The following is a 24921-nucleotide window of genomic DNA, read 5'->3' on the forward strand; positions in this document are numbered from 1 at the left end:
ATAAGGTGGTACAATTTAGCCTAAGCATACAGGATGATAGGAAAACGTTAAAACTTCTGGTCAGAGTGTTGGTAACTGGGTTGGCGATTAATTATGCTTTTTGACATCAGCTTAAAACCAATTAAAAATGTTAATGTATTTTTGGTACGATATAATTCAGCATCAATTAAACTTTTGTACATTAATTAAACTTATTTTACCATTGGAAACTCAATATTCGTTTTGGGTTTCATTCAAAAACCACTTTTATTTGTGTAACTGATTTTAGATACTTAACATTTTTATAGAGTTAATAATTTGCATTTTTAATTTAATTTGGTTGCTAACAGAGATGTCTGTATCCAGTTATTCTGAATTGTTTTAATTTTTGTGAGTTATCTACGTGGTTTTTCCTTTTTCTTTAAAAGGATTAGTGAATTAAAAGTTAAGCGTCGTTTAAGATAGTTAATTATGTTCTGCCATTGCATTAACACCTTCCATGATAGATCATTACTTACTATTATTGGGATGGGATTTTCTACCAAACACAACTCGGTATTCGGATTTTTGAGTTCCAATTTTCATACAAAATAATCCAAGTACCTAACTAACGCATTAGTTAGTACCTATCTTTTTAAATTAGTCCGGATTAAGGACATGGGCGGTTTCCGAGATCCGAGCTTTATCTCGACAGCTTTCGACCCGGTCGTAACGATGAAATCGCCCACGTCCCGACCGGTCGATTGTAGCAATGCTACGTCGTACCAGTTAAAGTGTTAAGAATTCCAATGGCCAGTTGTGACTGCTAATCAATAGTGAACTCACTGTCTTATATGAAATAATAAAATAAATTATACGCAACATAGGCCGCCACTTCAAGTAAATTACATGTAGAAGTGACATCAGAAAAATAGACATGATTTGGCAGGTTATAATATAGATGTTACCGTCATTGGCAGTTGCTTGGTAATAAACTAATACTAATAGGTATAATTGAAGGTTAATTCCAGATTATTGCTATTATTGTCCACTTAAGACGTAATTAAGTAAGACATAATAGATCTATCATAAATTATAGAACATTAATTACATTGCTATAATTATTTGGAATTGTACTCGTACTAGTCCCTTTAAGAGCTTTTATAAGTAAAAACAGGTTGTGTAATAAACCATAAGGACAAATAACTCGCAGATTATTTTTTTTTCTTAAACACTAACACACATAAACAAACAATAACACCTGAATATTAACATAATTAGATTTTTTTTATACTCCTAGTCTTCCCGCCACTTAATGTAATCATGTGGACTTGGAAGAATAAAGTTAAAGTAATTTAAAGCATTTTTTTTTCGTCAGGATATGCATGAAATTGCATAGCCACTGGCCCGGGGGAACCAGCCAGTCAGATGGGCAGGGCCTACTCACTAAAACCTGACGGTGTCCTCCCAAAGTCTTTGGGACGGCCCGCCCGCTCGCTCTGTTTTAGCAAGCGACGACTGGCTTCAAGGGTATCAAGTATGTAAAGCAAGCACAGGTATCTAAAAGCTAAGCATAAAGCACCTTTTCATCGACAAAATCATAAATCAGGAAGGCGCTGGACGCAGGCGGGATTGGTCAACATGGAAATCATTGCGGGAGGCCTATGTTCATCAGTGGACAGACGTCGTATAGTTGAAAATGATGATTATGATGATGAAGCATAAAGCAACGAGCTATTATAATTCTTCGCCTGAGTTGTAACTTCAATTTAGTTCCACATTTATTTACAGCAAAACCTTTTAGACACAACAATAAACGCGCAGATCAATCTAAACTAACGTCAAACGTTAAAACAAACGGACAGACTACACACCTGTTTATGTTTTGTTGTGTTTCGTTATAATGTGATGGAGCGGTTTTCAAACACAGAAATGTGTTTTCTTAATTAATTTTCGATAACAGCTGGATTTGTGTTTGCAAACGAATCAATTACTATTTGATATTTGATCATTAAACTATTTTTGGAAGTTAAACTATTTTTAAGACATAACAGGCAAGCGGAAGGTCTCAAGTTAAGCATTTTTTAAGTTTAAATATTCAATAATCTTATTCTCTGATGAAACCTGAAGAAGATGATGAAGAGAGCCATAAAACGCCTATGAAATGTCTGACTTTATCAACCTTCAGCAGTTACTAACCGTACGATGAACAATACTGTATCGTGTTTATGTAAAAAGAAAATATAATTTAGTACCGGGGAACACTTCAATTACCGCCACGACCTCGGCCCGAGGATCTCATCGTTGAGTGACGTAATAATACCTGAGACCGCATTTTTACCGGGACTTATTTACGCACACTTGGACAAAAAAATTCGAATCTTCCCGGTCGAGAATCAAACCGGGATCTACAAGTGTCAAACACTCAAGACGATTCACCACTTTACTAGGCATTGAATTAATAAGGATTTTCGCGATTGAAAAATCCGCCAGATGGCAATACGTAGACGCGAGGTCCAAATGCTGCATGATTGGTTATTTTTGACATGACATTGACAGATATGTCAAAATCCACCAATCACGCAGCAGTCAGACCCTACATCCACGTCCCGCCATCTGGCGGATTTTTCAATCGCGAAAACCCTCATTATCTCATTTTTATTATGCACTGTTTGTGTCATAGCAATTACTGTTTAAAACTATAAGCATAACAGTGGCAAGCATTCCCAGCGGTGGACATCACCATCATCGAGTCATTTAGTTGCTTTTCAGGAGCACGATCCTCTCTTATGTATCAGAGGCAAATGTCTAAATGAGATTTGGATTACACTCCTCATGCTTGCCAAACGGGTTGGAGACGCTTGATTTTCGCAACTACTGATTCGCCTGGGAATCCGATCCATGGTCATATTCATAGTCAGGACCACACGAAGACTTTGTCTAATTGTATTATGCCTATAGACCTGTAATTAACTTCGAACTCCTCCTATGTTCTTCTAATTAATTTTGTTGCGGGTCCAATGACAGTTTAAGTTTAAAAAAAAAAAAATAATAAACATCTGTTCCAAAACGACAAAAATATACGCCGCCGACACCAACTTGCACTCCCAGTCCCTAAGTTAGAAATGTACAGAAACGGTCCACAGTATCGCTGCATCCAAATTTATAATAAACTCCCTGAATACCTAAAAACTGAAACAAAAACAAATACATTCAAATTTAAATTGAGATCCCTATTATTTGATAAAAGTTACTACAGTGTTGACGATTACATGAGTGACCTAACCCTTAAAAAAATGAAAGAGAATGTGTCAATATCATCAACAAAGTAAAATGTAATATAGTGCAATATCCAACTCATAATAATAAATAATATAATAATATAATTTACTATATGTATAATTGTACAATAAAATAATGTAATTATTATTAAGGCTAATTATTACCATTAAGCATTCGTAATTGTTAATGTATTCGTAAATGTTAATTTAATTCGTAGATGTTAACTAGTATTAAATAAGTAAATGTAACTTTGCTACACCCTTACAGGGTCAATGTATGAATGCATGTATACCTGTATGTGCTGAATATGTTATTGCAAAGGAATAAATAAATAAATGAATAAATGAATAAATGAACTTTCTCCGGGACCAACTTGACCTTCACTTGTTGGGTTTTTATGGCGGTCAAGCTGTAGATCGTGGCTACACAGGATTTGCAGCGGTGGGAACGAGAGGTGGGAATAGTCCCGTTATAGGTCTGTAACTTAGTCCCTAAAAAGGCAATGACGCCGACAGCTCTACTTTGAAAGATTATACGGAACGTGGAACGTGAGACGGTCCATTGGGAAATATAATTTACGTTCTCGGGATAAAATTTTACTCAAATAATTCGGCTTTCTATTAGTCAAAGACTTTTTAGAATCGGATCTGTAGTCCCATAGGTACGGATTGTACAGTTCGATAGCTGTTTCACCTACTATAAAATGACGAATTTTCCCAATGGATATTACCTTTCTGTCTATTTAGCATAAGATTTGAAATTGATTTGGAAAAGTTAGCATATTTGGTAGGTATTAAAAGTAAATGGAAAATTGTGTATATTTACTTAAAAAATGGACACAATAATTAAATTATAAAGCTTCTATCAGCGTTATTCATTTAAAAGGAAAATTATTGGCAGCTGTTAGTTATTAGTTTGGAATCTATTAACGAATATAATTAATTTTTAATCTCAAAATATTACGTTGCTTATAATTTTACTTTATGAGATTTAATAGACACGACAAAAACAACTGTATTACTGTGTATCAAAAGCAAGTGTTTTTATTAATTAATAACCAAGATGACGAGCATATCCTTTCAGACAGTGTGGGGGACATGGCAGCGAACACAACACCCATTGTATCTTCATAACAAGCTGTCATGGCGTCATAAAAAGCAGCCTTGGTGAAATATAGACGCACAAAATTAATGCCAGGAAATTCTAAGAAGTACGAGTAACATGACTCTTTCGTGGCGTGCGAATGTATCTAAAGCCGTGATACCCGAAGCGGTCTTATGGGCTCCAAGAGGTCGATTACGATCTCCAAGGGTCTATGCAAAGTAAGAAAAATAAAATAAATTGAGGTTTCTTGGTATGGATGAGGTCTAGGTATAATATTGTATTGTATAGATTTTTGCTTTCTAGGAATAATCTTGTAGAAAATTAACGTCTATGAGGTGAATGAGTTCAACTTATATGCTACGCCATAAGGATTATACGACAACCAATTATTGTCCGGCCAAATGCGAAATACCTACTCTCTAATATGAAAGTCTATTGCCCGTTTTCACCATCAATCCCCAATTTTTAAGTGACCCCTATGGTAACATTTATCAGGAATTTTGAATACATAGGGGTCACTTAAAAATTTGGGATTGATGGTGAAAACGGGTGTACGTTATTTTTATATACCCGATGTACGTAATTATATTAATACTAGCGGCCGCCCGCGACTTCGTACGCGTGGACCTCGTTTTACTCCATTAGGGGTGGAGTTTCGTAAAATCCGCTCTTAGCATCTATAGCGCATACATTTTAAATTCCAACTCTCTTACTTTAAACACATAGGACTTTCATAATATAAACTTCCAACCCTTCTTTTATCTCCTTAGACCCCGTAGTTGATTNCGGGGATTCTTCGCACCCATTCATTTTTGCAAATAGGCTTTTAAAAAGCACTTTTACACGTCCCAATATTAACCCTACCACTGCTTCGGGACAATAAATGCTGAGAAGAAGCAGCGCAGGAAACTCAGTCACTATTGTCAGCCTCCTTTTCAAGGGTTTACAGTCTTTAAAACATAGGGTTAACAGTCTGTAGTCTGCGGGGATTCTTGAAACATTATCTACGGCTCTACTCTCTCTACTTTATGGCTATGACGTCATACCTGTCAGGCGACAGCGCCCTTCTAAGCAGCGGCGAGGCGGGGTCTCTCCGCGCCCAAGCGCGCCGCCCGCCCTCGCGGCAGGCTAGCGGAGAAGGGCTGCGTGCCTCGCACCGGCTGTCACGGTTAGTTACGATGATAAGTAATGGTGTGGTGGTCAGACACAATGACATAACATATACACCTGTAGGCCTAAGATGCGCGCCGTGATAACTTTTATCAACGTCAAAATGTATGGGCAAAATCGATAAAATGGCGTGATAACCGCTTTTCGCGGCGCACATCTTAGGCCTTAAGGAGACAATATGACACGTATACAAGGCACGATATGGCATGATATTCAAAAGTGGACAGGACACTATTAATATACAAATATATCCGTATATTAAAATCGATCGTCCTTTTTACATAGGCCCACATTTAATCTTGAATAGGCTTCTGCAGACCATGTAGACCACAGGGAATGATAAAACAATATGCAGCGGCGAAGGGCTGCGCGCCTCGCACCGGCTGTCGTTAGTGATGGGATGGTGGTCAGTCACAATGGCATAACATATACAAGAAGATACAAGGCATGAGATGTGGTATGAGATCCATAAGTGGGCGGAGCTATTTTCTACAAATATGTTTGTAACCGGCTACGGTTAGTCATGATGTGGTCAGTCACAATAAGACACGTGCAGAAGGCACTTCATATAGCATTAGATTTAAAAGTGGGCGGGGCTAATATCTACAATGTATATCCGTATCGTCAAATCTATCGTCCTTTTTACATAGGCCCACATTTAATCTTGAATAGGCTTCTGCAGACCATGTAGACCACAGGGAAATGATAAAATAATATGCAGCGGCGAAGCGGGTCTCTCCGCGCCCAAGCACGCCGCCCGCCCTCGCGGCAGGCTGGCGGAGAAGGGCTGCGCGCCTCGCACCGACTGTCACGGTTAGTTACGATGATAAGTAATGATGTGGTGGTCAGTCACAATGACATAACATATACACAAGGAGACAATATGACACGTATACATGGCACGATATGGCATGATATTCAAAAGTCGACAGGACACTATTAATATAGTCTGGCCTGTGAGCACGTAGAATTTTGTCCAATGACCCCAAGCTACCCATCCTTATCGCTCGCGCGTAATTATGTTGCTGTCGCGCTCGCACACTCACTGCGGGCGCCCGTCGCACAGTTGCGCTAAGGATGGGTAGCTTGGGGTCATTGGACAAAATTCTACGTGCTCACAGACCGGGCTTTATACAAATAGTACAAGCTTTGCTTAGTTTGGGACTAGAGGCGCAGTGTAAAATGTCCAAGGATATTTATTATTATTATTCTCTTTATTAACTTTGGTTCTTAATTTTAAATATTTTTTTACAATGTAAATTATCAAAAAAAAAAATATTATTATTATTATTAAATATGTATATCCATATCGTCAAATCGATCGTCCTTTTTACATAGGCAGACATTTAATCTCGAACATAGGGTTCTGTGAACCATGTAGACCACAGGGAATGATAAAACAATATGCAGCGGCGAGGAAGGACTGCGCGCCTCGCACCGGCTGTCACGGTTAGTTACGATGATAAGTAATAATGTGGTGGTCAGTCACAATGACATAACATATACACCTGTAGGCCTAAGATGCGCGCCGTGATAACTTTTATCGACGTCAAAATGTATGGGCAAACTCGATAAAATGGCGTGATAACCGCTTATCGCGGCGCGAATCTTAGGCCTAAAGGAGACAATATGACACGTATACAAGGCACGATATGGCATGATATTCAAAAGTGGACAGGACACTATTAATACACAAATATATCCGTATCGTCAAATCGATCGTCCTTTTTACATAGGCCCACATTTAATCTTGAATAGGCGTCTGCAGACCATGTAGATCACAGGGAATGATAAAACAATATGCAGCAACGAGGCGGGGTCTCTCCGCGCCCCTCGCACCGGCTGTCACGGTTAGTTACGATGATATTATGGTGGTCAGTCACAATGGCATAACATATACGAGTACACAGGGACAATATGACACGTATACAAGGCACGATATGGCATGATATTCAAAAGTGGACAGGACACTATTAATATAGTCTGGTCTGTGAGCACGTAGAATTTTGTCCAATGACCCCAAGCTACCCATCCTTATCGCTCGCGCGTAATTATGTTGCTGTCGCGCTCGCACACTCACTGCGGGCGCCCGTCGCACAGTTGCGCTAAGGATATAGCTTGGGGTCATTGGACGAAATTCTAAGTGCTCACAGACCGGGCTTTATACAAATATATCCATATCGTCAAATCGATCGTCCTTTTTACATAGGCCCACATTTAATCTTGAATAGGCTTCTGCAGACCATGTAGACCACAGGGTAATGATAAAACAATATGCAGCGACGAAGCGGGGTCTCTCCGCGCTCAAGCGCGCCTCGCACCGGCTGTCACGGTTAGTTACGATGATATTATGGTGATACCCGTACATACACAAGACATGAGATTATATTATAGTACGAGAGAGTGTGAGCTGCGAGCGTCACGTGACGTGTGCCGCGAGCGTCACGTGGCGTATGCCGCGAGTGTCACGTGGCGTGTGCCGCGAGTGTCACGTGACGTGTGCCGCGAGTGTCACGCGACGTGTGCCGCGAGTGTCACGTGACGTGTGCCGCGAGTGTCACGTGACGTGTGCCGCGAATGTCACGTGGCGTGTGCCGCGAGTGTCACGTGGCGTGTGCCGCGAGTGTCACCTGGTGGGCGAGGCGGGCTGCGGCGGCGGCTGCGGCGAGGGCGAGGGCGTGCGCGCGAGCGGCGACAGCGGCATGTGTTGTAGCGATGCACGTCGCACTTCGCCGCCGGCTAACTTGTGTTTTAATCCGTGGAGCGATGAAGGCCTGCGAGCATCACAATCATTGTCACTATCATCATCATAATCATCAGGTATCAGGTCATTTAGACACCACGCAGACTACACTTCGGTCTTGCTGTCATGTCCGCACTGTCGCCTGAGCGCGACAGCAATATAATTACGCGCGAGCGATAAGGATGGGTAGCTTGGGGTCATTGGACGAAATTCTATCTGCTTGGTGACCGGACTTTAAATAGTTTGGTCGACTTCCAATTTATATGAGGAATCAACCGATACCAAATCAATAACAGCCCGAACCAAATTATCGGCCGACAAAATTACTGTTGTAGTCTGCGAGGTGTCTTAATACTATATCACAGAAAACGTTCAAAATTCGATTCTATTTCAAATCTCTCTCAGTTTACACAAACCTGTTTTATAGCCTAATCATTAACCTATTCAGTATTCACAAATAAACCACATTAAAAGCACAATGGAGTGTGTACTTTATATAGCACTAGCTTTCCGCCCGCGGTTTCACCCGCGTGGAATTTTGTCTGTCACAGAAAAACTTTATCGCGCGCGTTCCTGTTTCAAAAACCGTGATAAAAACTATTCTATATCCTTTCCCAGGACTCAAACTATTTCTATGCCAAATTTCATCCAAATCGGTTCAGTGGTTTAGGCCTGAAAGCAAGACAGACAGAGTTACTTTTGCATTTATAATATTAGTATAGATATGGACTGTTAAATACCTTTGATAGTGTGTAGTGGTGTGCAGAGGACTATCAGCCGCTGGCGATGACGAGGCGGGAGAAGATGGACAATCGCCACTACCCACGCCGCCGGTCACCATCTAGAACAAAATATGGTGTAAATAAAACTCCTTCGATTTGAGAGAACCATAATATAAAACTTCTACCACGTGGGGAGAACTTTTATAAAATACATTTTGCGATGAAACAACACTCAAATAAAACCTTGCATGCACGGAAAAAAATATTTTATTCCTCATATCATAACCAAAGTTAGTACGTAAGCAGTAGCCAAACCATTTTTTTTAGTGTGGAGAATTGGAAAACTGAAGCTGTTTTCAAACTTCATGTTGGTCCCGATTCCCTTCTGATTAATTTCGTTACGGGTCCAATGACAGTTTAACTTTCTACCGGGACAAACTTGATTTCACTGGTTGGGTTTATTGGCGGTCAAGCTGTAGATCCTGGCTACACAGGAGTTGCAGCGGTGGGAACGAGAGGTGGGAAGGCTGTATCTCCTGCGAGGCGCGCTTGGTAGAAATGTGTCGGAAGAGCGAGCAGCGTCAGCACAGGCGCAGAATGGATTCTGAACCTTATTATCTTCGTCATAAGGTACCTGTTGCATCTCCTGCGAGGCGCGCTTGGTGGAGATCTTTCGGAAGAGCGAGCATCGACATCGTAGCGGGCGCAACGCCACAAAATGATTCCCCCAATACATTTTGAACCTTATTGTCTTCATCATAAGGTCGTTTTACCTGCTGCATCTCCTGTGAGGCGCGCTTGGTAGAAATCCGACGGAATAGCGAACAGCGCCTTCGAGGTCGCGGGCGCGGCGGCGCGGAGGCCCGTCTGCCGTTAAACTTTGATCCTTATTGTCTTCATCATAAGGTTACATACCTGCTTCATCTCCTGCGAGGCGCGCTTGGTATAGTCTGGTCTGTGAGCACGTAGAATTTTGTCCAATGACCCCTAGCTACCCATCCTTATCGCTCGCGCGTAATTATGTTGCTGTCGCGCTCGCACACTCACTGCGGGCGCGCGTCGCACAGTCGCGACAGCAATATAATTACGCGCGAGCGATAAGGATGGGTAGCTTGGGGTCATTGGACAAAATTCTACGTGCTCACGGACCAGGCTTTAGTAAAGGTAAAAAAGGAGGAGTTGCGTTTAGTGGAGGAGTGTAGTGAGGAAGGGACTCCTCTTTGTAGTGGAGGGGCTGTAACTTAGGGAGGTTGTATAGTGTGAGGAACTGTAAGTAGTGTAGAGGGGCTGTGTACTATTGTGTAGTGAAGAGAGGTTTGTGTAGTGTTGAGTGGGTATTTTAGTAGTGTAACGAACCTGCTGCATCTCCTGCGAGGCGCGCTTGGTAGAAATGCGCCGGAACAGCGAACAGCGCCTTCTCGGTCGCGGACGCGGCGGCGCGGAGGCCCGTCTGCCGTTGCCGGTCCTTCGCCGCCCGCCCGCCTGGGGAAAAATTACGTTTACTTTTAACGACCCAAGTATTTTTGTTTTTAATTATAATATCAGATAGTATTGCACAAATTACTAAGTCCCGTAGGGCTCGTTTCCATCTGAGATGTGATGTGCCAGGAGGATGAGTGGTGCGAGGGTTTAGCCGACTCTTTTCAGATGCTAAAAGCTCTCTCTCGAACACATCCCCCTCAATGAGGGCTATCGTTTTAGCGCTCACCAGTTAGCGCCACTGTAGAGTAAGGTCCTGTCACTTGCTAGTAGCGAAGACAGTGGCACCAACTGGTGAGCGCGAAAGTGGTAGGAGGACTATCGCATTTGCACTCATCAAGATGGCGCCACTGACAGTAAGGTCCTGTCAATCGCCAGGGGTGCCAACTGTTAAGTATAAAAACGATAGCCCTCATTGTTTTGTATGTTCAAAAATCTCGCTGCACTATGCCGGTTCTACCAAAGCTATGGTAACCGAGACGAGGTAAATAAAGCGATTCTATATCTCTACAAACACTCTTCGCATATCTGTGATTAAAAGGCATCCTTACAGCTCTGAACCTGTTTGTCAAACTTATTTGCAGGTAAAATTGGATCTAACTTGAGGATGAAGGTATTATACAAACCTGAATAGTGGTTTGATCGAGAGGTGTAGCCCGAAGTGTTGCATGCGGTGCTGCCAACAGCAATCTCAACACCTGAAAGATACACGACATTACTCACAATTTTGTAAAACTCGAGCAAGTAAATGTATACATACCTACTAACGAAGTAACAGAGTTAAGCTAATGTAGATTGAAACCGTTTTTCAATAACAATACAGCAGGGAACAATAAAAACCGGACAGGGGTTTGGTTTTATGTTAAGTTCAATCAGCCCTGTTAGTTCTAAATGAAGATTTCTTGCTCCAATGGGAACTTATATTGTATGATAGATGATTAGGGCTACTATCAAAGCCAGAACGTCAGTATTATGATCCCAGCATACGTTAGAAAAATAGATTTAAATTCGTAAAATAGATAGTGTTCGTCTCAATCTGTGCTCATACTTACAAAAACAATATAGCATTCTGAACTTTACCATGCACAGTAAATAGGGATGTTTCCTGGGTCAAAAAGCAAGAGTTTTAATTAGTCCGTCAGTTAACTTATCAAAAAATACTCTACACGTATTTTTCACTTTTTCAAACTAATGAAAATTGAAAGAGATAAAGCGCGCCAAAGTTCATAAGAAGAGGCCCGTGACGTCAATGCGTGCATAAAAGTGCCGCACGTTGTGACGTCGTGCGGAACTTCAACGCACCATAACTATGTAATTATTTGTTAGATTGACAAATAAAAATATATGTGTCCAATATTTTTTGATATTAAACATGACGGACTTAAAAAAAATTTTTAGGGAACTAGCCTATTAAGGTCATTATCCCAAATCTGTGCATACCTGTGTGTGCAGCAAGCCTTGCACAGACTCTCCATTGAGTTGTGTGATGAGGTCTCCCGCGCGAAGACCCGCCGCCCAAGCCGCGCCTTGCTCGCTCACCGCCTACAAAAAACATGCTAAGTAAAAAACTCAACTATGGTAAGCGTAACTCCAATTAACACTTTGAAATTGCGAATTCAACGACTGCAGTTTAGACAATCTTACACCCTACTAAACCCATGCACTGTCCACAAATGAAACAGAATAGAGCGTGATTACTTGCTCACTCACTGAATGAAGAAATAAACTTAGGTCAGCGGTTATCCTATAAATTTTGCGAGTATGGTAAGCGGAACTCCAATTAAAACTTTGAAATCGCGAATTCAACGTCAATTGCAACTATTGTAGTTTTGACAAATCTGTCTTATACTTTAATGAACCCATTAAAGTTTATGACAGATAGATACTATCAACAAATTAAACACAATAGTAAAACAATAGAGCGTGCATATGAAATACTTGCTCGTTCACCGCCTTAAGAAATAAACTTAGGTCAGCGGTTGCCAAACTGGGGGTTAGTGGACTTATGTAACCCAGTACAGTAGCTCGGTAAAAAGTATAGGTTAGGTTAGAGACTATAAAAGGGCAAATAGAGCGAGACACAGTCTGGGGCGGAGCCGCGAAAGAATGTCTAAGCCGTCTAGCTCGGACAGTAACTCGCAGTTCCGACCCAGACTTTGGCGGTCACCTTCAGGTTTAAGAGAAGGCCCTGACCAAATGGCAGGGAGTCTCACATAACCTACTAAAGCCTGGTCCGTGAGCACGTAGAATTTTGTCCAATGACCCCAAGCTACCCATCCTTATCGCTCGCGCGTAATTATATTGCTGTCGCGACTGTGCGACGGCCAGCCAGCCTAAGGTACACTGGACTGCTAAGATTAAAAAAAACATACTTTGTTATCAATCAGTAAATTATATTTACAGAAATTTCACAACTGAATGAGTTAGGGTTCGATCAAAATGGCTGGGAAACGCATTTCGTTTACCCATATCCGAACAAATCGGCTTACATAATCAAAAACCGAACATGGACACTTGATCCGACAAAGAAGTTAATTTAAAATTTCTTCAAAATATACACGGTCATGCTGTTACTGTAAAATGATCAATGATAATAATATACATATGTGAATACATTAGCAATGAAAAGTAGCATAATAATACCATAAACTTACCGAAACAAGGTGATGCATGGTATAGTAGTCCGTGTCGCCGTAATACACGCGCACGGTGTGAATGGTGAACCCGAAACCACGCGGCCCGCGCCGCACCACGATCGGAGGCTTGGATGACTGGATCAAACTGGGAACGAAGTAATGAATTTTTTTTACATCTTATTGGGTTAACATAAAGTTGAATTTTATTATGAACTGACATTTTATGTCTATGGTCCTTTGAATCATATTAAACTACAGTTTTGTGTTCTACATTTTAGCAGAACACTAATAACTGATGGAGTCTTGAAAAAACAGCGACGTTGCTAGGCAAAATCTATGTGAGGAACGCAATTTCACAGCTCACAACTTGTCAATCAACCGGTTAGCTACACATTTTTTCATCTCGGTCATTACACTCTAAAAGATAGAGTGGTTGTGGTCTTCAAGAGTTTTCTTCCCGCATTATTGTCCTGACGCAGAGGCAAGATTTCATTGGGAGGTGCTATTATAGGACGCGAATTTATTGAGCCTAACACTTTGTGGTTATTAGTTATCTGCAAGAAGTACTTTTTTGTAAAAGCCAAATTGCATAAAATCCACAACTTTTTATGTATTCATTGTACACTAGAATAATTACTATACGTTGTACTCACGAGTGGTTGGCGAGAGCGAACGGCGATGGCGGGTCTCGACACGGCGACGAGTCTCGCGACGAGTTGGTGGATGAAGTATTGCCCGCGCAAGGCGACGCCGCGCCGCCGCCGAATGAACTGTCGTCCGCTGGGAATAGAGACGCTTTTAGAATGAAGTACAATCACCGACATATCAGACACATTTATCGCCGAAAGAACATAAGATGCCACAGCACAGTGCGATATTACGCTGGCAAAGAACGTACTGTCGTCCGCTAGTAATAGAGACGCTTTTAGAATGAAGTACACCGGACACTATAAATCTTGTAAAATAATACTTATTACACCTAAAGCCCGGTCTCCGAGACCGTAGCTCACGTAGAATTTTGTCCAATGACCACAAGCTACCCATCCTTATCGCTCGCGCGTAATTATGTTGCTGTCGCGCTCACACACTCACTGCTGGCGCCCGTCGCACAGTCGCAACAGCAATATAATTACTCGCGAGCGATAAGGATAGGTAGCTTGGGGTCATTGGACGAAATTCTACGTGCTCGGCGACCAAACTTTATATGAAAATCTCATAACTGAGTGCGTAACGCTCTAATACCATCAGGAACGCACTGTGCGTTCCTGATGGTAGTAGAGCGAAAGGGGTTCTTTTTTGCTACATAGACCGTCAGTGACATTTCAGACATGTATACCGTGACAGCTCTACAGGCTATTCCGAAACGATGCTTACGTAATTTGGGTCTATTTGTCACCGTCGATCATGCTGGCATCTAGCTTTGCGTGAGGGGGATGGCAACATTCGAAACTTCGGATATCGTTTGTCGGAGTAACCCCGCTGAATCGTCACATGTCATGTCACCTGTTTCGCACCGCTCCATTGCCTCAGGGGTCTACTTAGTTAAGCTCACTATGCCTGTACATAAGATGCCTATTATCATCTATCTGATAACTTAGAGTACATTCAAAAAGAACTAAATTGAAAAAGAGGTTGACAAAGGCGACTGAGCCTTCTCAGCACCAGCCCATATGTTGTCCCGGAGTGGTGGTAGTGCAAGCTATATTTGGGACGTGTATAAGTGCCCTAGAAACGGCCTATGTACTGAATAAACTATTTGAATTTGAAAATTACTTTATGATAATGATAATGCATATCTTACCAGGATGGATAACGAGTGACAGTCCGGAGGTACTGGCGGAGCGTCGCATAGACTTGGTAGCCACCAACGCGGACGGTTTGCTCTTGTCCGGCTTATCCGGACGGTCCATGCTCTTGCTCTCTTCTTTCTTGGCTATCTCCGACCTGAGGGTAGACAATAGATTATAGTGGGGATTGGCATAAACCACAGATCAATAAAAACTAAAGGGCGAAGTGACAAGGGGGCGGGGCCGGTGCGCAGCAATATCACAGAATAATAATAAATACTACGTACAGAAGTTTTACTTCGCAAAGGTATTTAAAAAAATGTATGCTCAATGTCATTAACAATATGGTGTAATTTAGCCTGTCTCAAGAGTCAAGCACCATTTTGTTGACAAACGTCAGTGATCGGCACTGCGCCGAAGCTATTATAGGGCTGACTTCGGTAAAGTGATGTGACGTGAGGTGCCAAACTGCGGAAAATGGCGGAGGAAATACATGATTAGCATGAATTATCATGAATAATATTAACTACTTATTTACCTCTCAGTGTCTTGAGGCAACTTAAAAAAGTAAATTCTGTGTTTTTATTATTATTATTTTATTTTATTTTTATTATTATTTAGGCAGTTAAATACTGCACAGTATTTAACTGCCTAAATAATAATAAAAACACACATTTAGTACGCCATTTTCTTTATTTTCTTCCATCATACACAAGAATGTGAGTGCGTGAGTCAATGCTCGCTCGTATGTGAGGCCTTGTCGAATAGTAATCCTGTAGGGTGCCATAGTGCTTGTTTTGTTTTCGATGTAAACTCGCGGAGATGAACAGGCCTGGTAAAGGCCTATTCAGACCTAAGCGGTATTCGCTACCGTCGGCGGCAGAGAAAACTCAGTGGGTATGCGGTAATAATACTGTTCAGACCTAAGCGGCATTCGCTACCGTCTGCGGCAGAGAAAACGCTCTAGCCGCGGTACTTGATACTAAATACCTGAGCGAAACCCGCGTGATATGTAGGTACCTCTACCCACAGCGGCAGCGAATATCGCTCAGGTTTGAATATGTGGGAGACGAATCGAACGTCTCCTCACATTAATTTATCGGAGGTAGATGTTCAGCAAATTACAATCGGCTTTGAATAAACAAATATATTTACAATTGACTAAAAAAATACAAAAACATAAAAGAAATAAATTATCAATTCGAACAAAATCAAAGGAGCTAGTCGTAGGCAAGTGCCAAAGTGACAACTTAAAAACTTCTTTTTTATTGCCGGCCAGGAGCGCGCGGCTCGGAGCGCCGCGGGCGGACCAATGAGTTTGCATTGCATTGTGGAGTACAAGCGTAGTACATAGATCGCCACAAATAGTCCTGTAATACTCACATCCTCGGCACAAGTGCTAGGTGCGCGTGGTGCGAATGGTGCGGCGGGTGCGGCGGGTGCGGGTGCACTCGAAGCGTGGTGCGGCGGCGGCAGGCTGGTGACACGTCGTCTGAATCCGTTTGCGAGGACTCAGCTGTTGATGCACTGCCTCCTATCATCTGGAATACGGAGATTAGCGGTTAGTTCAGCGTTTAATACGAAGAGTTGGATTAGTTCCTTTAATAGTTAATTTGTTGGTGATCTATCTATACAGGTTGGCACTTTGTAATGCCACCTGGAAGGAAAGTACTCTTAATACTGTAGATAGAAAATTTTACTCAAAGAAAACATTCCTTTATTTTTGAATAAAAAGATAACTGCATTCAAAGATTTCCGATTATTTTTTTTTACTACCATGCCATACAATTTTCGGTAAATAGGTAATTAAAATAATTTAACCCTACACTGCATTTAGTCCCTTATGTGGGACAACCAATATAATTGATGCTTTTTCTGATTTGAGCCAAGTAGCGGCATTTATCATTTTTATTCATTTACATCCTAAATTATTAATTTTATCTCGATTTGTTTATTATCTAGAATTTGTTAATTAATTAATTCTGTTTAAACAGAATTTAATTTTAATTTAATTTAATAATTTGTGTAATTTTTTGACTATATATAATTTTATTGTAATCGATGTGGCGACTAAACATGTAAGCGCTTTGGGTTTTCTGTAAGCTTATTATGTTGCTCATTAAATAAATAAATAAAAAAAAAAAATTAAAAAAAAAAAAACAATGTCAAGCTATACCCAGACGAGGAGCATTGTCAGTGGATGAGCAGATGTGCGCTACTAAGGCCTCTATCATGCTGCGCCAATATTTACCTAATAAGCCTCTTAAATGGGGGTAATCCTCGATAACTACTACACATGCCCTGTATTGATTACGCTTTAATTTTGGTAGGTCATTGCATGCAGTGCCACATATGGAACAAAATAAAAAAATCCATTTTCTCCTCAACTACTAGTTTTTTTTAATTTTAGCTGTGCTTTCCGTGTTCTAGACCACAAATATTACCTGAAAATATTTTTTTTTCTTAAAACAAAAAAATCATGCAGTGTAGGGTTAAGATTTTATGGTTTTCCTTTCATTTGATTTATCAAGTTAGTTCGAGAGATTTTATCCTTATACTTAACCCTAACGATCAATGCAATAAAAATACAGGGTGTAACTTTTAACAGATTTTAGTTGGTTCGATTCCTGGGTGTTCTTATTTCTTTTCAAAAATAAAGGAATGTTTTCTTTGAGTAAAATTTTCTATGTTCAGTATTAAGAGTAAAAGAGTAAATTCGAATTTATCGTCATTTAAAGCTGTGAAGAACAATCACAAATACTTTACAGTCAAAAATGGAATAAGTTGGTTCCATTTAAGTCACTCATTCAAGCTCACTTACAAATAGAACTAAACTTTATTGATACCTCTCTTTACTACCCTATAATAAATGCGTTTCAACACATCAAATCCAGCAAACAAAATAAGTATGAAAGTAACTCACAGGACACTTGGGGTGGTGGTGCAATGGCGCGGTAGGCGTGGTGGGAGGACCCGCGCTATCCGGCGTGCCGGGCCAGCTGTCTGTGCTCTGTGGAGACAAAAACATCGTACGTATAAATAACTTGACCTTCATTGGTTGGGTTTTTATTGGCGGTCAAGATCCTGGCCACAAGTGTTGCAAATGTGGGAAAAATCCCGTAAGTATAAATGGTTTCATAGCTGTCTATATTTCAAGTGAAGTGGCTGTGGGCGGGGTTGACCAATGATTTAGTTATAGTCGTAGGCCGCGTCTGAACGCGGGCAGGGCAATATTAGTTGTAGTGAAAATCTATCTGACGTCTAGTGATAGACAATAAGAGCCTTACCCCACCCCCTCACCCCTCACCTAAAAAAGGAAGGTAAGATGGCGATGACTTGGTGAAAGTTGCAGCAAACGCTTTGGCAGGGCAACGAATGAACGAACAGTTGTTATGGAATATGTCTGAGACTTTTACTGCTTGATAAAACTGTCTCCAAATATGCATCTACTTACCCTGGAGTCATGCTCGAGGCCTGAGTGGTAGTGGCGACGCCACTGAGGGCTGGTGCTGCTAAATGCTGCAAACAATCCAGCATCGTCGGGCGCGTCACCCGCTTCAGCCGCCTCGTCTGTGTCCACCTCGCTGTGGTTATAGCAGTCACAACGGGAGCCCTAGCCTCTCCCGTCTTTACGAGAAGACACTGTAGTATCTATACGCTCATGGGAGTCATGCTAGAGTCCTGAGTGGTAATAGTATCGCCACTCAGGGCCAGTGCTATTGAAGGCTGCAAAGTCTTCCACTGCTGGACAATGCAATCGCCAAAGATCCGCCTTTCTCCCTGAGGATGAAGGTAGGTCTACTTATCCTGGAGTCGTGCTCCATAGAGATGAAAGTAGCATGAAGCGGCATCGCATTAAGAGAAGGTCAGCATAGGATCGGTTGTTTTGAATCTGTCTAAGACTTCTACCCTCTTTTGTGTACTTACCCGAGAGTCATGCTCCAAGTCTGAGTAGTGGCGGTTTCATCGAGGACTGGTCCTGCAATATCGACTGTTGTGGAAATCTGGCTTACTTCCGAAGGCCGCTAAGTCTTCTACTAATGGACAAGGCTTTCTCCTAAGAGCCGAGAAGGAAGGGCAGTCTACTTAAAGGTCTCTCTACTTACCCTGGAGTCATGCTCCAAGTCTGAGTGGTAGTGGCGGTTTCATCGAGGACTGGTCCTGCAATATCGACTGTTGTGGAAATCTGGCTTACTTCCGAAGGCCGCTAAGTCTTCTACTAATGGACAAGGCTTTCTCCTAAGAGCCGAGAAGGAAGGGCAGTCTACTCAAAGGTCTCTCTACTTACCCGAGAGTCGTGCTCCAAGCCTGAGTGGTAGTGGCGGCGCCATTGAGGACTGGTGCTGCTAAATGCTGCAAACAATCCTGCATCGTCGGGCGCATCACCCGCTTCGGCCGCCTCGTCTGTGTCCACCTCGCTGTGGTTGTAGCGGTCGCAGCGGCCTGGGTATACAAGATTTATAATATACTAATCTATATCTATAAAAGCTTAAGTCACTGAATGATTGACTCGTCACGAAATCTCAGCAACTACAAGAGCTAGGAGTCTCAAATTTTTCATTGGGGGTTCCTTTTAGAACGTAGATGCTCACTGAGACGGGATTTTGCAAAAGTCGCGGACGGCCGCTAGTGGTTATAATACAGAATGGAAACTATAAGTGATCTCACTCGATTATTTTTAAACTATACAAGATATCGAAAAACTGGTTACTAATCCTGAAAGTTTTTTACGAGCTCTATTAAACGGTATCAATAATAGGTTACAGAATAAACTGGATCAATCCGAAAATTCAATGTTTCCAGTTTCCAGCTAGAAAACACCCAGACTAATGAAATCAGATATTACGCAAATATTTGTACTGCACCAGCGTTTTGAAATGATCTTCTTCTTGTCGTGGCGACAACAAACCTACACAGTGTCAGCCCAAAACTTTGCCACAAGAGTGGTGTTGTCATTAAATCTTCCTGCGTGCAGTTGTTTGGGCACTAGGGCATCAGGGCACGACATCGTGTGCTTTGTCGACTGGGGAACACAACCACATTTAAAATGGTGAATTAAATAAATGACTCATAAGAAAGTAATTTACTGTCGAAGTAGCTGGTATCCTCGTCGTTCTCCAGCTGCGGGATGAACTCCGCCTTCCTCCTCAGGAGGTTGTTCCAGTCCAGTCCGTAGAAATACACGTGTTCCTGCAATAAAATAATTGTGATGAAGATTGATACACGTAGAAATCAAAAATCCTCATTATAGCCTGACCAGGAACATAAAAACCCTCGCCATGTTGCGGAAAACTAATGGTAATAATTTCTTTTAATGGCAACAGTAACTGAAAACTTCATTGACATGTCACCTTGCATGTCAGTCTATTGCTGTCAAAGTGTAAACAAACTTTATTTTAAATGTGCGCAATTGGTTTTATGAATTAAATTGCTAAAATATTTTTATAATCGTGAAAGAAAAGTGGTTCACAATGTGTTAAAGTATTTGTCGAAGAGAAATACTAAGGGTTCGAACAATATTTTCATTGAATAATGTTTCCGACAAAGGTTGTCAAATTGACTGACATGTTTATCGTATAGTACAGTCCACTATGAAAATTAGCTGTGGTTTGTTTCAACTACCTATTTTAAAAATTTTGTCACTTTCTAAGTGTTGAATTTTATGGGATTGGGAAAGAAGTACCGAGTTTGAAGCGTTCATGAGCAGACATTGCAGTTGAATATTCAAGTTCTGAATTTGATTATTGATGAATAATAAAATAAATCTACTAGCTCGATTGATGGTTTCATTTAATTTATTTAAATCAGGTTACCTATAATAATATTTTTTCGTTAATTTATGAAAATATCAAATTAGCCCGTAATCCTGAATCCTGATACATAAAGTTAGCCTATTAATTTAACACAGGTACGACTGTACTCAGTGTTGCACTATCAAATGCAATTGAGGCGCCTCTATGCCAGGGTTTTTATGTTCCTGGTCAGGCTATACATCAGTTTAACATTGCAGACTGCCAATGTACTGAATATAAAATCCCAGTCCCAAGAAGTGTCAAAGAGCATGATCCTGTCTTTCATCAAGCGCCTATCTGTTATCTTCTTGCGATCCATAGAGCAAGAGTCAGAAATGTAGATAGGGTAGGTCTATCGCCCTATTTTCCTATACCTTATTTTCAACAAAAATTTAGTTCACATTTACATTCATAGGGTATTAGGGCCCTACTGGGGGTGTACTATCTCAAATATTCGCGCTTCGGTTTACATTTTGGGACACCCTGTATACTAAACTGGGGGTGTACTATGTCAAAGCTTCGCGGTTCGGTTTGACGCTACATTTTGCACACACCCTGTATAGCTCAATAGTTATACCTTGACTTGATGCGTGCCGCCGGTGCCCAGGCGGTCGCGAGGGTTCCGCGCCAGTAGTTCGGTGATGATGCTGCGGCCTTCCACCGCTATAGGGAAGTCCTCCTCTGACGGCCACTCTATGTCGTCTGCGTAGGACATAAAATCGATTGAATACAGGCAGAAAATCTTTTTCAGAATAAGCTGGAGCTTAATTACAGAAGAGATAATGGTAGAGCGAGCTTTTCTATCTTAGTGTCAACTAACCAAGTTCTCCAAACACTCGATGCAGGCAGGATAAAAGAGAAAGAAAGTTAAACTTAAAGAGTGGCTTTTTTCTCACAAGCAGGACTGATTCTATCTTTTGTTCCCACTAGAACTCTTTTATAGCCAGGATTAACATTTGAGTCGTCAAGGACGCGTGAACGGCTGGGCCAATTTCTCTATTTTTTTCATTGTGTTTGTTATTATAAGGAGAAGGTTCTTATGTAAAATGCTAGCTTTTGCCTGCGGCTTCACCCGCGTGAAATTTATTTTGTCATAAATTATTGCCTATATGTTATTCTGGGTTATAAACAATAATACTGTAAAGTTTCGTCAAAATCTGTTCAGTCAGTCCGAGTAACAAACATGTTGACATCCAGACATCCATACAAACTTTCGCATTTATAATATTAGTAAGATTATATTAACTTTTGATAAGACAGGGCAACATATTTCGGGCTAGCTGTCCTGATACAATAAAATGACGGTTGAAAGGTTTCGGGAGACGCCTAACTGACCATATTGAATCCTGCTATTCAGAATAATACAGGAGTTGGACTTACCATTGACAGTGTGAGCGAACAGTTCTTCCGGAGTCTCTCCAAAGAAAGGCACGCAGCCCACCAGGAACTCGTATAGGATGATGCCCATAGACCACCAGTCCACTGGTTTGCCGTAGCCCTGAAAAATAGTTTAAAGTAAGTAGAGTTTATTGGTAAAGTTTTTAGTTTATTCACTTGGCGTGATGTGGGGTTTCTTGACATGATCTTATAAGAAAACTACATAACTTTTAAAGAATAGTACACATGCAACGTGACAAAAACGATGCAAGATTAAGTATCGCAAGAAACACAATACCACCCACATAGCAAAGGTGGCTTGTAAATCAATAAAATAGAACAGTTCTTTTTAGGGTTCCGTAATCAAATAGCAAAAAACGGAATCCTTATAGATTCGTCATTTAAATAAATGCTAATAAGTGACAAACGCCGTGTGGTGACGGCAGAGTAGAATACATTTGTCACCAACCCATACTCTTCCCGCGGGTGTCGTAAGAGGCGACCTAAGGACTACACATCAAACAGAGAACGGGCAGCAGCGCTCTCTGAAAAACATCAATCTTTTAAACTGCGATCTCCAACCCGCCTGCCAAGCGTGGAGATTATGGCAAATCCCTCCACTATAGTGGAGGAGGCTCATAGTCCAGCAGTGGACTGTAAACCTGTAAAGGGCTGTTGATGAAGTGACAAATGAGCGAACATCATGCCTCCCCAACCCGTCTGGCCAGGGCGTGGGGAGTATAGTCCAAATCCAATTTATTCAAAAAAATCCAAGTCAAAATCAAAATTAGAGAGGGTCGTGCTTCTGTAGTGGAGACTAAATGACCTCATGATCATGATGGCTTCCACAGCGGAGTAAAACTAAAAGACTTATTGATTCAAATTGATAGTGACTGATAATGTATATTAGTTTAATAGTAGTCGCACCACAGTGTTCTCAAACTATTGCGCACGCTATTATCGTACACGCTTTTTCATGTAAAATTTTTCTTGTTTCCAATAAATAAATTTTGAATTTGAAAAAAAAATACCTGTGGAAATAATTGAGGGAGGCCTATATTCAGCAGTGGACGTTTTATGTCTGAAATGTAGATGACATTACCTGCCGCAGTATGACCTCTGGCGCGATGTACTCAGGAGTACCGCAGACTTGCTTGTCCGAGAACTGTCGCGCCTCCCGATCCGCGTACTCCTCGTATAAGTTTGTTGCCACTGCGCAAGAATACAGGTTTAGCATTTAAAGAGACCCTAAATGTACAGAGGTTTAATGCCCATTTTAAACCTCTGTACATTTATACAAAATTCCTAACTCCTAACCCCTATGTATACAAAATTCCTGTTATTTGTTACCATAGGGTCACTTAAAAATTAGGGATTGATGTTTAAAACGGGCATAAAAGGTACAGAGGTCCAAAAGGTACAAAGGTCCAAAAGGTACAAAGGTCCAATAGGTACAGAAGTTCAAAAGGTACATAGGTCCAAGAGGTACAAAGTTTCAAAGGGTACAGAGGTCCAAAGGTACAGAGGTCCAAAAGGTATAGAGGTTCAAAAGGTACAGTGGTCCAAAAGGTACAGAGGTTCAAAAGGTACAGAGGTCGAAAAGGTATAAAGGTTCAAAGGGTACAGAGGTCCAAAGGTACAGAGGTTCAAAGGGTACAGAGGTCCAAAGGTACAGAGGTTCAAAAGGTACAGTGGTCCAAAGAGTACAGAGGTCCAAAAGGTCCAAAAGGTATAGAAACGTAACTTTAACAATTGACATTTATTGTAATAATAATTATTAGAAATTTTTGAAAACTACTTACGTGACATTAAACCCATTTTGCTGAGCCCGAAGTCGGTCAGTTTGATATGGCCCGTAGCGGTGATGAGCAAGCTGGAAACCAATTGGAATTTAATATTTTATAGTAGGCTATAGGTAGTCTTTTTCAACCATAGATGATTCCTGTGACGTTTCAAGTTTGATAGTTATAGAGATAGAGTTAATATGTAGTATCTACTACTGGAGAAATTGCAATATAGCTATTGTTTCACTGGTTTTCCGTTCCCAGCTTCGCCCGAGCGGAATTTATTAACATCGCTTAACTTAATAATCACACATCAACATAATATAGGATAATAAGGATTAGTTGAATAGGGAAGAACTAATAGGGTACCGCAGTCGCCGCCCTCATCCAACTCAGCTGGCGCTTCATCTCTAACGAGCCATTGTCACCTAAGTAAATAAGTCTACGTGCGTCATTCTTTAAATAGCAGGAAGCCGCTGGATGCAGGCCGCTACCAACCGGGCGATGTGGAAGTAATTGAGGGGGGCCTATGTTCAGCCTATGGACGTCCTGTGGCTGAAATAATAATGATGTGTCATTCACTCACTTATCAGGCTTCAGGTCTCGGTGCACGATGCCATAAGAGTGCAAGTATTCCACGGCTAGCACTGCTTCGGCGAAGTAGTGTCGCGCCATATCTGCGGGTAACGGGCCGGCTCGTAGTAGGGTGCCGCAGTCGCCGCCTTCCACAAACTCTAGTATCAGGCAGAGGTGGCGTTTCGTCTCGAACGAACCATAGTCACATGGGTGGATATATCTATATACGTACGTCATCCTTTAGGTAGCAGGAAGCCGCTGGATGCAGACCGCTATAATAGATCGTTTCATCCACGAAGACGCGCCCGACCATTATTCCGCTAATGTTTAAGTGTTATCGGCACACGCTAAATTATCCATGAGTGCACAGTGCACACGCACACTACAATAATGACGCTCGGATTGCTCGGATCAAACTCGCCGCACCCCGCGCTTCCCTCGACCAAAAATTGGTGACACGCGTCTTCGTGGATGAATCGATCTATACCAACCGTGCGATGTGGAAGTCATT

At 41.4% G+C, this 24921-nt stretch overlaps 1 protein-coding gene across 1 annotated transcript in view; it reads right to left on the reverse strand.

Moving 5' to 3' along the window:
* Positions 1–24921, reverse strand: part of dop (microtubule-associated serine/threonine (MAST) protein kinase dop) — a 136316-nt gene that overhangs the window by 14698 nt on the left and 96697 nt on the right. Inside the window, exons 23-38 of the mRNA XM_028322698.1 lie at positions 23853–23923; positions 23153–23262; positions 22054–22171; positions 21251–21375; positions 19969–20071; positions 19170–19324; positions 17805–17891; positions 16265–16422; positions 14896–15038; positions 13748–13874; positions 13113–13239; positions 11899–12000; positions 11085–11156; positions 10336–10461; positions 8998–9098; positions 8145–8288 (exon numbers count right to left, since the gene is read on the reverse strand). Of these exons, the coding sequence (XP_028178499.1) occupies positions 8145–8288; positions 8998–9098; positions 10336–10461; positions 11085–11156; positions 11899–12000; positions 13113–13239; positions 13748–13874; positions 14896–15038; positions 16265–16422; positions 17805–17891; positions 19170–19324; positions 19969–20071; positions 21251–21375; positions 22054–22171; positions 23153–23262; positions 23853–23923 (1869 nt within the window). The remainder of the gene's footprint in view (positions 1–8144; positions 8289–8997; positions 9099–10335; positions 10462–11084; positions 11157–11898; positions 12001–13112; positions 13240–13747; positions 13875–14895; positions 15039–16264; positions 16423–17804; positions 17892–19169; positions 19325–19968; positions 20072–21250; positions 21376–22053; positions 22172–23152; positions 23263–23852; positions 23924–24921) is intronic.

The sequence above is a fragment of the Ostrinia furnacalis genome, unplaced genomic scaffold, assembly GCF_004193835.3.
Source record: "Ostrinia furnacalis isolate ACB-3 unplaced genomic scaffold, ASM419383v2 OfSCF7708, whole genome shotgun sequence".
Classification (NCBI taxonomy): Eukaryota; Metazoa; Arthropoda; class Insecta; order Lepidoptera; family Crambidae; genus Ostrinia; species Ostrinia furnacalis.